Source organism: Vigna angularis, chromosome 11, assembly GCF_016808095.1.
Source record: "Vigna angularis cultivar LongXiaoDou No.4 chromosome 11, ASM1680809v1, whole genome shotgun sequence".
Classification (NCBI taxonomy): domain Eukaryota; kingdom Viridiplantae; phylum Streptophyta; class Magnoliopsida; order Fabales; family Fabaceae; genus Vigna; species Vigna angularis.
In genome coordinates this window covers 19,454,889-19,467,970 of record NC_068980.1, presented here as the reverse complement: position 1 = coordinate 19,467,970, position 13,082 = coordinate 19,454,889, and the positions used below count along the sequence as shown (strand labels likewise).

The window sequence follows — 13,082 nt, the reverse complement described above, 5'->3', positions numbered from 1 at the left end:
AATGAACTGTTACTAATAACCAAAGATAAAAGAAAAAATAAATTTTCTATATTAACTAATAAACTAAAAATTTATATGATTGAATACTCAAAATTCATAATAAGACATTTTCACATTATTTGAACAAAACAAAAGAAAAAAAGAATGAAACTGAATAAATGATAAAAAATATAATAAAAATAAGTCTTTTTGAGTGACCTAATCCGTTAAAGATGTTTTAGTAATTAAAAACAGATATTAATGTATGGATGGAATTGATAAAAAGATACTCGTCTTTGTTTCAATATTTGATTTGAAAAAAAAACAAATATTATTAATATTCATACTCATATCATATTAATACGTAAATTCCTTATTAAAACCAAGACAAATTTAGTCAGTATTCCCAAAGATAAAATTATTTGTCATCTATATTCAAAATAAGCTAATCGAAGATTACATAAAAGAAATGAATGACGTAGCCACAGTTCCACTATTCTAAATTGATGGAAATAGAAATACCAATACAAAATGGGGCAAAGGAACCATTCGGAGAAAAAAAATATATTTGACTTGGACTTCTCCTACACCATACAATAGTTGTACATATGAAGAGTTCGTGATGCTTTTGATTTTCACGATCTCATTCTATGCTTGTTAAGATTCAAAATGGCATGGATTCAAGGTATCAATGATAAGCTTATTTCACAATCGATCTTCAAGCTAGATATAAAATCAGCGTTACATTTATAATTTCAAATAATAGAAATTTAAGATAGGATTGAAGACCCATTTACAAGTAAAAGCATTTTCAAAGCTTACTCATGAAACTAAAAGTAAAAGAAGATTCAACAAAACTAGAGTTTAACCCATGAAATGTCTAAACCTACAGTTCGACTTGTCTTGTGTTTTCAACTTGCCTTTTATTCTCATTCGACATCACTTGAACAATTTCTGGCACCAAGTAATATCGTAATAGTAAAATTGAAACATGAAATAAATTATAACGGAACTGAGCTTCAAAATCATGCAATGTAACAATCAATGCATTACAAGAACATAGATGACAAATTCTATGGTGACTCACATCCAATAACGTTAATCGAATTTAGTTCAACACACTAAAGGGTTGGAAGAAACCAAAAGAGAAATAAACAAGTCATGATGCCCTTCTTCCCCTTAGTTTCCCCTCTGCTTGTTTGTGACAGCATTACAACTACAGAAAAGCATCTTTCTCAAGTAGCTTCAGGACATCATTTTGATTATTTAACTTCGCAACATCTATAGGAGTTTTCCCGTCCATATTCTGCAGAGTACTGCAAATTCAACAAGAAAGGAGAACAATTAATCATTGAAACAAGGTATTTTGTAAGCATTAACGTTTTTTCAATAAGCAAAATGGAAAAGACTACTACTTACACTGCAGCACCGTTTTCAAGCAGAAGGGCCACACATTCCTTCCTGCCATAACCGGCTGCGTAATGGAGAGCAGTGTTCTTATTCTTGTCCAAAGCATCCACTTTTGCTCCAGCCTCAAGGAGAACTTGAGCACACTTCACCTGAAAGGATATCAAGAACGTGTCAACCATAAAGGAATCAAATCTCAGATTTTTCTATGGCCTAAATAACACCCTGAGTCTCAATACATCCTTTATATCCCTCCCATCATGGGTCTAATGAGACCACCCAATATCATAAGCAGAAATTATGAGAAACAAAAAGGCATGATATAAAAGATGAGAAAATATTTACTACAAATATTAGCATACCTCGCCATATCCACAGGCAAAATGCAAGGCAGTTCTTCCCTCAGAATCTTCTTCATCCTTGTCAGCACCAGAAGCTAGTGCAGTTTTCAAGCCCTAAAGATATGTTTAAAATTTTAGCTCTCAAATATTTCAAAATCACAAATACAACTAGATAGCTTAGCGGCCTAAACAACCCTTAATAAATGAATGTTTTGAATTCCATTCCCCAAAAGTTAACAATAGAAAAGCACATAACCCTTGTATAAGAGCATACAAAACCTGTCCATGAAACTGCCACAATAAATGGCTAATTTACATAAATTTAGAAAAGAAATTGTGCATTACTTATTCAAGTTTGAAAAAGACTTCGATCCACCTTTTCTCTAAATGATTTCACCAGTTCCAATTTATATTGTATTAACTCAAAACCTTATGATATGAATTTTTAAATTGATAAAAGAAGAAATTCCCAAGTAGAAAGATTTCAGAAGAAAGTGGAAACAAAATAACAGCAATAAAGAAATCACATCAAGAGCTAAAAGCTACCTAATATTTATACATTTATTAAAAGACTGAGATTTGCACCAAATCAACTAATCAAATTCAAAATTTACATTCCTACCAACTGCATCGACCAATTACTAGCATAGATTGCATGTAGCAACTTGCGTGAGAAATAGCATCTTTACTTTCTACCCAAAGGACTCAACCTAATCAACAACAAATCAACCTAAAGTCCTGGGCAACCCTAGTCCTTTAGCACAAAAAGGCTAGATATCCTACTCCATAAAGACATTGAATTAAAATAATATCAGAATAGATGAGGATATAATTCTAAATAACAATAAAACCTAATGCACAATTCCAGAAAAAGACGCTTGTGTGACTGGCAAACTTGTGAGAAGTGATGAAGAATATTACCAAGCTCGGCTCTCCAAAAAAATGAAGTTAGGGGCCTCTTAGTCTCAACTTCCAAGGGAGTTTATTTGTCCTTTATTGTATCATTAGAATAACTTCAACTTTTCAATCATAAAGTAAATTCAAGATTTCTTTCAAAACAGAGATTTAAGAGCATACACATGTAGAAAATATAACTATATCTCACCTCCACATCACCAACACTAGCAGTATGATGAACAATTGATTCATCTTCATTTCCCAAATCTTCTGTCTCATCTCCCCCAGAATGTTCAGCAGTGGCACCTACATCTCCAGTATTTGCAAGACCCATTGCCTGTCCCAACTTCCTCAAAACATTTTCATCATTCCAGTACCTAAAATAAAGAGAACCACTTCAGAGGCTAATTGACATAATATATTACAGTAAACAAATATGGAAATGCCAAAACAGTGAGACAACAAAAATATATTTTTAGCTTTTCTAAACCTCATCATAGCAGCAGGACCACCGGTTTCTATCTCCTCCAAAATATGTTTCAGTGATGGATCCTCCTTGATTCGTGCCATTCTTTCTTCAAGCTGGTCTTTATTTGAGGGATTAGCAAAATTTTCAAGCATGGCAGACATAGATGGATCCTGTCATAGACAGTCTATATTATATCAACTGGTAAAAGTTAGTGAAAAAATATAAGTAAGAAGTTTACAAAATAGTTACCTGCATCAATGCATTACCCAGACGCTCAGCCATGTTCATAAAATTAGGATTCTGCATAACCTGTTGCATGGTTGAAAAATATTGTTGGTTATCAAAGTTGGGGACACTATCCTGTGGAGCTCCTTGAAAAGTTTTCTGAAGCTGTTCAGCCATCTGATTGAATGATGGATCTTTTGCTATCTGTTCAGCCAATTCCTTGATACTTGGATCCTGTGCATTTAATAATTAAGCATTAATATCCAATATGAAGAAATGTCACAGTAGATTTGAAACTGAGAGCCAACTCTAAACATCAAACAAACAAACAAGTTTCCTTGAGAGTGAAAATCAAAAAAGAAGGGAAGACAAGGATCAAACCATATAAAGATCTCAAGAAACATTAAATTCCCTCACTTATATACTCTTCAATAGACTCCAATAGAAAAGCTGTAAAGAATTCATTCAAAGATAGAAGCTATAACTTAAGAGAAATGAAACTACCAACCACAATCTAATCCAAATCCACAACCACCACAAAATGTTCACTGCTCTCCTATCATACTCTGGAAAGCTTTGAAGGGAAAATCAAATACAATTCCAACGAAGTCTCAGCCAATAGTGAAGATTTCTAAAAACATCTATATAGTCATTTTTCCTCACAAATTTCACCTTCATTGTCCAACCACAGGCTCAAAATCCAGAGAACCACCAGGACATGTAAAAACCAGAATTCATAAAAATCAACAATATCTATAAGATGGTTTGTGCTCATAAAATGCATGAAAACATACCCAACATCATTAACAATTAACAATTAACAAGCCATAGTTATTAAGAAATAGAATTATGCCAGACATACACATAATACAAATAAGAAAAAACGAAACAGAGGTACTGATTTACATTGAGCAGACCAGCCATCCCCGAGAAATCAAAAGGGTTGTTTGGAAACCCAGCTGCAGGTCCGGAAGCAGCTCTTGGTCCTGCTGGAGAATCTTTAGATGATGTTTCTTCTTTGGAAGTTTTATTCTCTGGTGTACCAGCTTTGTCATCTAAGAAAATCTCAACATGTGTGAAACTAGTGCACTTTCAAGGGTTCAAAAAACTATTCCAGCTATGCTAAATTTCTAGCACTAAAAGTAGAAGAAATATAAAAGGAGACAAAAGTGAAACAAATCACATAAAGAATAAGCAAACATAGAAGGCACCAATAAGCAGATAGTAAACAGAAACTTTCAAATACCCTATTCTACAAAGAAAGGGTAATCAATCCAATCTAGCCTACTCTGCAAGGGTAGTCAATCCAAAATCCAAATCATGAATTTGTGGCAACACAGTGCAGTAAAGGTTTACACAATGATAAGAGCAATAAGGATTCATTAAGCAAAACTTCATACAGCAAGTACTTTTACGTAATAGTGCAACTTCAAAATTGACAGAACATTATCCCTTACTCTTATCCATGCATACACACAACTCCAAACTTTTTTTTTCCACCAGAAAATAAGATGGAAGGAGTAAGAAGGAACCACAACTTGGTAAACAATTTCCCCTTATGGTTCTGATTACATGGACGAAGGAATGAAAATAAGAAATAGGAAAACCATGAACTCGGACAAACCAATAAAAAATTAACTTTATTCTGAGCATTTAAAAGAACCAAAAAGTAAAAAAGAAAGCTTCATGCAGTGTAACCAAAGAAAAGGATAAAGGGAAAAAATTCGATGCACTAAATGTTCATACTCATACTTTATATATAAACATTAACACAGGTATTAGTCACACATGAGAATAATTAAGCAATTTCAAAACAACAAACTCCTGTTGTAAATTCAATTCAACCAACAAAAGGCTTTAATCCCAAAGTTAACATCTTCACTGCAGTGACAAACAAGCATAAACTGAGATCAACATGGAATTAAAGTTTGTTAATTTAGGAAAAATAATGTTTTCAATACCAATCTAAAAGGAAAGATAGATAAGACATGCACTGAATTTGCGGCAGATGGGATAAAAAAAAAACCCTACAAAACAATAACATCAGTACTCGTTCACCACCGCATCTATAAAAGAAAACATACCAGCAGGAAAATCCTTTTTGGAATCTGAAGCCATGAGAAAAATTAAAGAATTGCTGAAAGAAAGGCAAAGAAACAATTTTTTAGATTACAAGGAAGAAAATTGGGGGAAAATCAAAGATTCAAGAAAGAAACCTAAACTGCGAAAGGGAAAAAGAAGTGTTCAAACCTGAATCTGATTGTGAGAGAAAAGTGTGAGAGTGAGAAGTGGATGAAGAGAAAAACCGAAATGAAACAAAACCCTTTTTCTTATTTTCTTGCTATTTATTTATTTGTAGCCTTGAACCATAGATTCAATCCCCACATGGAAAGAGATGACGATAGAATACAATACACAAATAATAGTGATATCTGTGGGCCCCCTCAATCCCCATCTTCTCAAATGAATGGCTCCCTCTGTTATGTGATATAGCCAATTTACATTAACTTTTCTTATTTCAATAATATACTTTCAGCATCAAATTTATCCTTCAGATAATTTTTTTTTTTCAAAATTTGTAAGTTTAATTTATTTATAAATATAAATAAAATAATAAGTGCATATTATTATTTATATTTCTGTAAAAAAAAATTATTATTATCTTAGGAAGAAGTTAAATGATTTAATTGAAGAGAGCAAATAGTATATATTAACATTTTTATTGATTGTTATAAATTATAAATATAAAAAGATACTCAATGTTTCAATGCGGTTGTAGGTGGCAGAGAACTATAAAACTCAATACTTTGACTAAGGAGCACCACACGTCAGTAATAAAATATGGTCGAGAAAATTATTAAAAATATATAATTTGTTTCCTTAAAAAATATCAATAAAATTAATAAATATTTTGAGGTGATTGGAAATCATATATATTTAGTTTTATATTTGTAAGAAATAAAGAAGAATAAAATATGAAAGAATATAACTTTTCTATAACCATCTTCTTTGATTTAATTTATTCTTTCATCCTCTCTCTTAACTTGGAAATTATATTATTTAAGAGACTAATTAATGTTTCAAGTGTCTCCTAATCTTTTTATTTATTGTGTATTTAACATTTTAGCATTTACTTTAATACATTGCATTTACGGCATTAATTTTATAATTCAAATTTTATAGTTTTTGGAAACTTAAACTTTTAAGTAAGGGCACGGGATAACATACTTGTGCCATTGAATATTTTTATTTTCCATATAAAAATAAAAATGTTCATTTATATAATCATATTTAGGGAGTGTGGAATTATTCTCTCATAATAACATATACACTTGTATTTGTATTTATATTCATATTTATATTTGTTTTCTTCTAATTTAAAAAATTAAGTAATTTTAAAACAACAAAAATCACTGCAAACAAACATGTACTATCAAATATTTAATATATTTATTTATATATATAAGCGAACAAATATAACAACACTTATACGAAGAAAAGTTAAATTTTCAAATAACTGTATATATGTCATGATATATTATCATTTGTTTTATACATTTAGTTTTATATATTATCATAAAATTGATAGAAAAATACTCAAAATAATATATATATATATATATATATATAAATGTTTATATTGATAAGAAATAACGAGTGAAATATCACATTAAAATAGTATAAATACTAAATAGGAATTATCACAAATTCAACAAAAACAAGCCAAAAAATATAAAATTATATTACAGTTATACATAACATAATCACAATTAAACTTTATATACAAAATACTAAACTTCAAACTAGGAACAAGGTAAACAACTATATATACTAAAGCCGTTAAACACATGTTTCATCTCTACCTAAAGTCTGCTCAATAGACACGTCATCTCCCTATGTTTATACCTATCAGATAATCATTCCATCTAGAAAATCAATCATATACAAACTGATAATCATAGAAATACACAAAAGGTAAGTTAATGAAAAAAATAATTAACATAATATATTAATATTACATTGCATGTCACATTTCCCACAGAGTTAATCAAACATCATAATCTTGTCTTTAACCTAGACTTGACTATCTGAATATAGTATGAATGTCGAGCTATGACGGGTCATTCACTTGTGGTGGCTTCTACTACTTTCTAGAGTCATTGTCAATGGGTTTACCTTACCACACACACAAGGTTGGTCTATTACGCATCTTAGGCCATACCATATCACAAAGACTAAGACCTCTTACTATTCTCATCACTCCTCTCTAATTGAGAATGAATTATCATTAGAGTGTTAGAAACCATCAAAATCGAGCTCCAACATTCATACCAACAACATTTTGATATAACCGCTAAAAAAATTTCCTTAGAACTCTTACAAACCTCAAATCCATACCATCATATATTTCAAACCATATCTCTGAAAATTAAATGAACCATCATATCTTTTAAAACCAAATACAGTAGAGAAAAACAATTAAAACAACCAAGAAGACCCAAACTCACTCACCTAGCGCCAGAATCATGGCACCCAGCGAGCACAAACTCGCCCACGAGCAGCCTTCACTCGCCCAACGAAAGCAAAAATAGTGAGCTCCACCAAATCATTGAGCCACCTACTCACCCAGCCACTCTGCATATTTTGCAGAACACCAATTCTGCAAAATTTGCACCCTCTCAACCTCACATGTCATACCCTATGTACTTCTACCACTTTTATTTGGGATTCTAAGCTACAATAAACCTAACCAAGTATATATAATGCAATTTAAACCAAGTTTAACTCATTTCATTATGAAATTCCAACTCAACTTAAACTAAAACACTTCATTATAGTCCACAAATCAATCCTACCAATTTTAACACCTAACTTAATTACTTAGGGGTCTAAACAAGTCCAAAATGACCCAATACCAGACTTCAAACCCTCCACTTTTCCTTAGACCTTATACTTATAAAACTTGTTTCTCAAAACCTCTAAAATGCGCCTAAAAGTCATTCAAAACACAACCTATTGTCTATCATCCATTTCTGGACCATCTTTCTACTAACTCACCACTCAAACAAGTCTCAAATGACATTACAATAGATCCCAAACCACCATTTATCCAGTTTGACCATTGCTTCTAAATCATCAAAACCTCTATTTTTGACCAAAAATAACCTATAATTCTACTAACTCATTTTCCCTCAACATTTTAACCAAACATAACGTTACCAACTTCACAAAAACATCATTCACAAGATTATCACAAAACAACACAGACTCATACAAGGCATCAAGAAGTACACAAGTGATTTCACTCAATCAAAACACAATTATCACCAAGTCATTCATCTCAATTACAACTAAATCATCATAGCAACCATCAATCATACTTGAAAATTCAAAATTTAAACATAAGCACTAGCTTCTTTTACCTTAGTAGAAACGATACAAAGCTCTACGCATGCAAAACCATTTATGAACTATGGAATTATTCTATTAGAATAACATATACACTTGTATTTATATTTATATTTATTCTCTTGTAATTTAAAAAATCAATTAAGTAATTTTGAAACAATAAAAATCACTACAAACAAACATGTACTATCAAAGATTATATATATATATATATATATATATATATATATATATATATATATATATATATATATATATATATATATATATATATATATATATATATATATATATATATATATATAAATAAAAGCGAACAAATATCATTTGTCTAGTACCAGTATTCTCATTTATGGTAACATCATTTCTTAATATAACAACATTTATATAAAGAAAAGTTAAATTTTCAAACAATTATATATGTCATATGATATATCATCATTTGTTGTATACATTTAGTTTTATATATTATCAAAAAGTGTATATATATTTTTAAGATGATAGAAAAATAATATATATATATATATGGGGTTTGCTAACGCGCATACGCCTATTTTTTAGTTGGTACATTTTAGCAATGTGTATCGGGTTTTAGTAGACAAAAATACCCTTATATATCATGGATTCTAAGTTTTAAGGTTAAGGGTATTTTAATAATTTTCATTCTCAAAACTAAAAAAAAAAACCTTCAAACCCTTACTCACTTTTCTCATTTCTCTCAACCCTTTCTCTTTCATCTCTCTCACTCCAACCTTTTCTCTGACATCCCTACTATAACCCCAATTGAAAAAATCAGAAACACTTATGGTTAAACAATTTGCCTTTGTAAAAAGTTGAGTCATTGACAAATTCACCTTCAAGCAAATGTTCATTCAAGATCTCTTCAATTTCACCATCTTCACTAACCTCTCTAATTTCATCATCTGCATATGTTGAATCATCATCTCTAAAAAAACCCTCCAAGCCAATTACTAATTCCTTTGGATGTCATTATGCTTGTGAAAATTAGATAAAATTATATACGACAAAAATTATAAAATGAAAACTCAATATAAAATCATTTTTTGTAAGAAATTGTTTAACAACGAGTGTTTCTTATGTTTTTCGGACCAATTACCAATTCCTTTGATGTCATTATACTTGTGAAAATTAGATAAGACAAAAATTATAAAATGAAAACTCATTACAAAATCATTTTTTGTAAGAAATTGTTTAACAATGAGTATTTCTGATTTTTTCCAGGTCAATTACTAATTCATTTATGTTTGTGAAAATTATATAAAATTAGATAAGACAAAAATTATAAAATGAAAACTCATTATAAAATCGTTTTATGTAAGATTGTTTAACAGTCAGTGCTTCTGATTTTTTTCAGTTAGGGCTACCATAGGATGAGGGAGGTGAGCAAGGGTTTGGGGATTTTTTTTTTTTTAGTTTTGAGAATGAAAATTATTAAAATACCCTTAACCTTAAAACTTAGAATCCATAATATATAAGGGTATTTTTGTCTACTAAAACCCGGTACACGTTGCTAAAATGTACTAACTGAAAAACAAGCGTACACGCGTTACCAAACCCATATATATATATATATATATATATATATATATATATATATATATATATATATATATATATATTTATGCAAGTAAGAAATAACTAGTGTAACATCCCATTAAAATAGTATAAAAACTAAAAAGGAGTTATTACATATTCAATAAAATAAAACACTTAACAAGGCAAGAAATATAAAATTACATCACAATTATACACAATGTGACACCCGGGCACGGAGACGAGGGCGGGGAGTGACGCCGGTGCAAGAAGCATGGTGCAGGGGGCACAGACAAGGAGCGGCTCCTGGCAGCTTCTGGTGGAAGGGGTACATGGATGAATCGAACATACACCGGAATGAGAGGGATCTGGAGACTGTATAGGTATGGGACTATACAGTTGAAGGATAGCTTAAAGGAATTGATTTGGCTACTCATATCACCAAAATGCATTTGCTTTTCGGTAGCCTGACTCATAAGAACTCCATAGTTAAGCGTGCTTAGCTTGGAGTAATTCTGGGATGGGTGACCTTCTGGGAAGTTTTCCAAGAAAGTGTGCGAGTGAGGACAAAGCATACTGGAAAGCCTGGTGGTGATCTGTGGGGGCAGTCGATGGTCCCTGTGAGTTGCCGGGGCGTTACACACAACATAATCATAATTAAACTTTATATAGAAGATATTAAACTCAAAACTATATACAAGGTTGGTTCTCTAAAATAGCCAAAGGAAAATATAAACAACTATATATACTAAAGTCGTTAAACATTTGTTCCGTCTCTACCTAAAGTCTGCTCCATAGACACGTCATCTCCTTCTGCTCACACCCACTATATGATCATCGCTCATATAAAATCAATCATACACAAATTGACAACCATAGAAATACACAAAAGGTAAGCTAATGAAGAAAATAATTAACATAGTATATTAATATTACATCATATGTCACATTTCCCACAAAGTTAATCAAACATCCTAACCATGCCTTTCACCTAGACTTGATTATCCGAATATAGTATGAATGTCGAGCTATGACAAGTCATGGACTTATATTGCTTTGCAGAGTCATTGCCAATGGGTTTCACCCTACCACACACAAAAGGTTGGTTTATTCCGCGTCTTAGGCCATACTAAAGCACCAAGACTGAGACCCCTTCCTACTCTCACCACATGCATCACTCCTCTCTAACTATGAATGAATGATCATTAGAGTATTAGAATAACCATAAAAAATGAGCTTCGTACATTCATACCAACAACACTTTGATATAACCACTAAAAAATTCTCCTTAGAACTCTTACAAACCTCAAATCCATATCATCATATATTTCAAACCATATCCTTGAAAGTTAGAGAAACCATCATACCTTTTAAAACCAAACACATAGAGAAAAGCAATTAAAACAACCAAGAAGACCCATATTCACTCACCCAACGCCAGAATCATGGCACCCAACGAGCATAGACTCGCCCAACGAACAACCTTCACTCGTCCAACGAGCAGCCTTCACTCGCCCAACGAGAGCAAAATTAGTGAGCTCCACCAGCCCAACGAGTTACTACTCGCCCAACCACTCTGCATAATTTTGCAAAACACCAATTTTGCAATATTTGCACCCTCTTAACCTCAAATGTCACACCCTGTGTACTTCTACCATTTCTACCACTTTTATTTGGGATTCTAAGCTACAATATACCTAACCAAGTATATATAATCCAATTCAAACCATGTTTAACTCATTTCATTATGAAATTCCAACTCAACTTAAACTAAAACACTCCATTATAGACCACAAATCAATCATACCAATTTTAACACCTAACTTAGCTACTTAGGGGTCTGAAAAAGTCCAAAATGACCCAATAACATACCCAAACCCTTCACTTTGCCTTAGACCTTCTACTTCTAAAACTCTCTACTCAAAACCTCTAAAATGCACCTAAAAGTCATTCAAAACACAACGTATTGTCTACCATCCATTTCTAGACCATCTTTCTACTTACTCACCACTTAAAAAAGTCTCAAATGACATTACAACAGATCACAAACCATCATTTCTTCCTTTTGACCATTGCTTCTAAATTCACCTATCAAAACCTCTCTCTTTGACCAACAATGACTTATAATTCTACTAACTCATTTGCCATCAACATTTTAACCAAATATAACGCTACCAACTTCATAATAACATCATTCACAAGATTATCACAGTCCAACATAGACTCATACAAGGCATCAAGAAGCACACAACTGATTTCACTCAATCAAAACACAATTATCACCAAGTTATTCATCTCAATTACAACTAAATTATCATATCATCATAGCAACCATCAATCATACTTGAAAATTCAAAATTTAGGTATAAGCACTAGCTTCTCTTACCTTAGCAGAAATGATACCAAGCTCTACACACACACAACCATTGCTTCAAGCTCAAGGCACTCTAAAAACGCCTACAAACCACCGAATCATGATCGAAGTGAGTCCTTAGGACCTTAGACTAACAAGGAACTAGAAAAGGAGTTCAATTGACACATGTGAAGGAACTACTACGCGTTGCCCTAATCGACGAATTAAAGGGAAAAGAGGTAGGAACTTACTTGCTCTAGAAGTAAAAGTGATAGGATAATGATGGATATTACACTTTTGTGATTTCATAGACGCTTTCTGATCGTCAAACTGATGATCTATGAGTAAGAAATTGTAGAGAAGGGAAAATGAACTTAGAGAAAGAGTTGTAGAGAGATAATAAATGTTTTAGATAATAAGACGAGTTTATGAAATTCTATTTATATTT

The 13,082-nt window shown here is 31.7% G+C and overlaps 1 protein-coding gene across 1 annotated transcript; it reads right to left on the bottom strand.

The window, feature by feature from the left end:
• Positions 1–976: 976 nt before the first annotated feature.
• On the bottom strand, positions 977–5,715 carry LOC108334176 (ankyrin repeat domain-containing protein 2B). Its single transcript, XM_017569870.2, has 9 exons — positions 5,569–5,715; positions 5,403–5,455; positions 4,225–4,373; positions 3,343–3,552; positions 3,115–3,263; positions 2,833–3,001; positions 1,749–1,841; positions 1,399–1,538; positions 977–1,295 (listed from the first exon to the last, which is right to left on the bottom strand). The coding sequence occupies exons 2-9, from the start codon at positions 5,434–5,436 to the stop codon at positions 1,196–1,198; spliced, it is 1,044 nt and encodes a 347-aa protein (XP_017425359.1). The 5' UTR covers positions 5,437–5,455; positions 5,569–5,715; the 3' UTR covers positions 977–1,195.
• Between the last annotated feature and the right edge of the window lie 7,367 nt (positions 5,716–13,082).

What these genes read in the sequence shown, in the direction of transcription:
- LOC108334176 (XM_017569870.2), bottom strand. Translation starts at nt 5,436, where the DNA reads ATGGCTTCAGATTCCAAAAAGGATTTTCCTGCTG. An exon ending in TGGGTAATGCATTGATGCAG is followed by an intron (nt 3,264 to 3,342) that starts GTAACTATTTTG and finishes TGTCTATGACAG; the next exon opens with GATCCATCTATGTCTGCCAT. An exon ending in GGTCCTGCTGCTATGATGAG is followed by an intron (nt 3,002 to 3,114) that starts GTTTAGAAAAGC and finishes TCTTTATTTTAG; the next exon opens with GTACTGGAATGATGAAAATG.